We start from the raw sequence: 2,818 nt of genomic DNA, 5'->3' as shown, positions 1-2,818 counted from the left end.
GAGTCCAGGTAGGAGTGGTGCGAGGGATGCTCACCGAGTCCAGGTAGGAGTGGTGCGAGGGATGCTCACCGAGTCCCGGTAGGAGTGAGGCGGGGGATGCTCACCGAATCCAGGTAGGAGTGGTGCGAGGCATGCTCACCAAGTCCAGGTAGGAGTGGTGCGAGGGATGCTCAAGGTGTCCAGGTAGGAGTGGTGCAAGGGATGCTCACGGAGTCCAGGTAGGAGTGGTGCGAGGGATGCTCACGGAGTCCAGGTAGGAGTGGTGCGAGGGATGCTCACGGAGTCCAGGTAGGAGTGGTGCGAGGGATGCTCACCGAGTCCAGGTAGGAGTGGTGCGAGGGATGCTCACGGAGTCCAGGTAGGAGTGGTGCGAGGGATGCTCACCGAGTCTTGGTAGGAGTGGTGTGAGGGAAGCTCAGGGAGTCCAGGTAGGAGTGGTGCGAGGGATGCTCACGGAGTCCAGGTAGGAGTGGTGCGAGGGAAGCTCACTGAGTCCAGGTAGGAGTGGTGTGAGGGATGCTCAGGGACTCCAGGTAGGAGTGGTGCGAGGGATGCTCACCGAGTAGGACGCAGAAAAAAATGACTGCTGTCTCTCTTTTCCTCCTCTGTTCACAGTACATCGCCCATCTCTGGAATGAAATATTTCAGCACAGCCCCATTGGTTCTTGGAGTGTAGAGAGAAGAGCAAAGCCTTTACATCAACTGTAGGCAGGAGGGGGTGGGGTACGGGGTCGCGCGCCATTCCTTCCCAGAAGCTAAATGGTCTCTATGATGTCATCACATTTAGAAGAAATGAGTACCTTTCAAGGCAAGGGTGCCTGCTCCTTGTTGCATCCTAAAGTGTGGTGTCCACGGGCAGATGGTACTCTTCTGAGATGCCTGGCAAACATCTGCTGTGCCTGTGGTTCTCCTACGCCCACCTTGCGCTCAAGGGCTGACCCGGCCTTTAGCCCCGCCTTCTTATCGCATCAGTACTCATGCCTATACTCATACATCGTGGATTGCATGGCACTTATTAAATAATACTTCATTTGCTAAGGAAGTTCAGCCTGGACTTTGAAACACTCGTATATTTTGAAAGTTGTGGAACATAACTATGGTCCCGAGCTGTAAGAACTAGTGAGGTTCCCTGGACCGTGTGGTCCCAGACCTCCGCCTTTGTCCTCGACTTAGGTTTTAAGTTGTTTCTTTCCGGAACGCCCTGATGGATTTCTTGAGCACACAGTTGTATGTTCTCTCCGCTGAGGAAGACTGCGTTTTCTACGCAGAGTCCTCTATCATGATGAGCTTTGGCGGACATCTCCATGAGCTGCATCCTCCTCCTCTTGAGGAGCTCGAGCTTGGTTTCTGCCTGTAGAGAAGTTATTTCCAACAGTTGAGTATGTGCCTTCTTTCCTTTGGAGGTTTTCGTGGCTTTCAGTCCCTCTTGGCCTGAAGACACTGGCCTCCGCCCCTCTCCAGGCCCCTGCTCTCCAACTAATAGGGGGCATGCTGTCTCCTCTGATCGCCTACGATGGGACATGATCTTCTTGCCCTGCAAAAAGGTGTTTTCTTCTAAGGCGAGACTTTCACAGCACCCGAAACGTTCTGGTGACTGTATGAGTCCTGTGTTGTCAACCTCTAGACGGCTCCTCCTCCATTCCTCCAGGCTCACTGGTTGCTGTTTCGGATATTTCTTGCACGGGTTTATGTTCATAAACGCCTCTTGCTTCGGGAGTTGTCTGATGTCTATTAGGTTGGAGTTTTTGTCGGTTTGCTTCCTAGCCTTGTTGAGTAACTCCATTGCCCTCTTCTTCCCCTGGGCCTCCCCTACCGTTGCTTTGGCGCTCTTCTTTGGCAAGCCACTGTGTCCAACAAATGTCCGCCTGTCCTCGGGGCCTTCGACCACAGAATCGCCCTGAAAGATCCTTTTGGAGACTATAGACAAGTTTAGATTAGGGTCAGGGACATGGGCCTTGCTAGCACTGCTTACAAGGCGAGGAAGACGATCTGGTTTCCTCCTCTTGCCGTGAGAGACGCTAGGCAGCTCCGCCAGGCTACTCTTTGACTGCTGATCGCCCAGATCTGGTCTACTTTCTGGGATAACCCTGAGGTCGTTAAACCCCTGGGTTACCGATCTAGTGGCCGGTCCAGAGGTTTGTTCTAGTGATCTTTCATTCCGGGCAGTGAACGGTAGTCTTATCACTTTCAGAAAGGTGGAATTCAGCCTTTGGGAACACATCTCCTCTTGCCCTAGGAGGCTTTACCCTCCTAAGTCCTACCCTGAGATCAATAGACCTCTTCTATCTACTATCTATCTATCTGTCTATTTATCTATCTATCTATTTATCTATCTATTTATCTATCTATTTATCTATTTATCTATCTATTTATCTATATGACTTTCACACACTCACACACATATACACTCACACACACACACTTTCTCTCACACACACTCACACACATACACTTACACACACACTATCTCTTTCACACACTCTCTCCTCTCCTCCTCCTCCCCCTCCTCCTCCTCCTCCTCTCCTCCTCCTCCTCCTTCTTCCTCTCTCTCTCTCTCTCTCTCTCTCTCTCTAATACAACTCCAATGCAAGCAGATAGTCTGTACAGCTCCTCCAACCTCTAGCACCCAGACTGTACTGATTCTCAGAGGTCTGGAGTGTCCTTTATACATCACAGCTCAGAATGTTGGGGCGGGTCACCCTAGCTACCTGTCTCTTTATGATGCAATGGGCGTGGCTAGAGGGAAGATGGCTGCAACTCAGGCTGGGCCCCAAGTATTCTGGCCTGTGGCCCGCTGTCCATCCAAATGTTAAGAATG

The 2,818-nt window shown here is 51.6% G+C and overlaps 1 protein-coding gene across 1 annotated transcript in view; it reads right to left on the bottom strand.

Moving 5' to 3' along the window:
* The window catches only part of LOC110336235 (protein Tex24-like), an 8,167-nt gene extending 5,946 nt beyond the window's left edge, over nt 1-2,221 (bottom strand). The window contains exons 1-3 of the mRNA XM_021218693.1: nt 1,567-2,221; nt 1,064-1,395; nt 560-664 (exon numbers count right to left, since the gene is read on the bottom strand). Coding sequence (XP_021074352.1) covers nt 560-664; nt 1,064-1,395; nt 1,567-2,221 — 1,092 coding nt within the window. The remainder of the gene's footprint in view (nt 1-559; nt 665-1,063; nt 1,396-1,566) is intronic.
* Nucleotides 2,222-2,818: the final 597 nt, after the last annotated feature.

The sequence above is a fragment of the Mus pahari genome, chromosome 19 (assembly GCF_900095145.1).
Source record: "Mus pahari chromosome 19, PAHARI_EIJ_v1.1, whole genome shotgun sequence".
NCBI lineage: Eukaryota > Metazoa > Chordata > Mammalia > Rodentia > Muridae > Mus > Mus pahari.
Note: the sequence above shows the minus strand (reverse complement) of the source record. Positions and strands in the feature narration are given on the sequence as shown.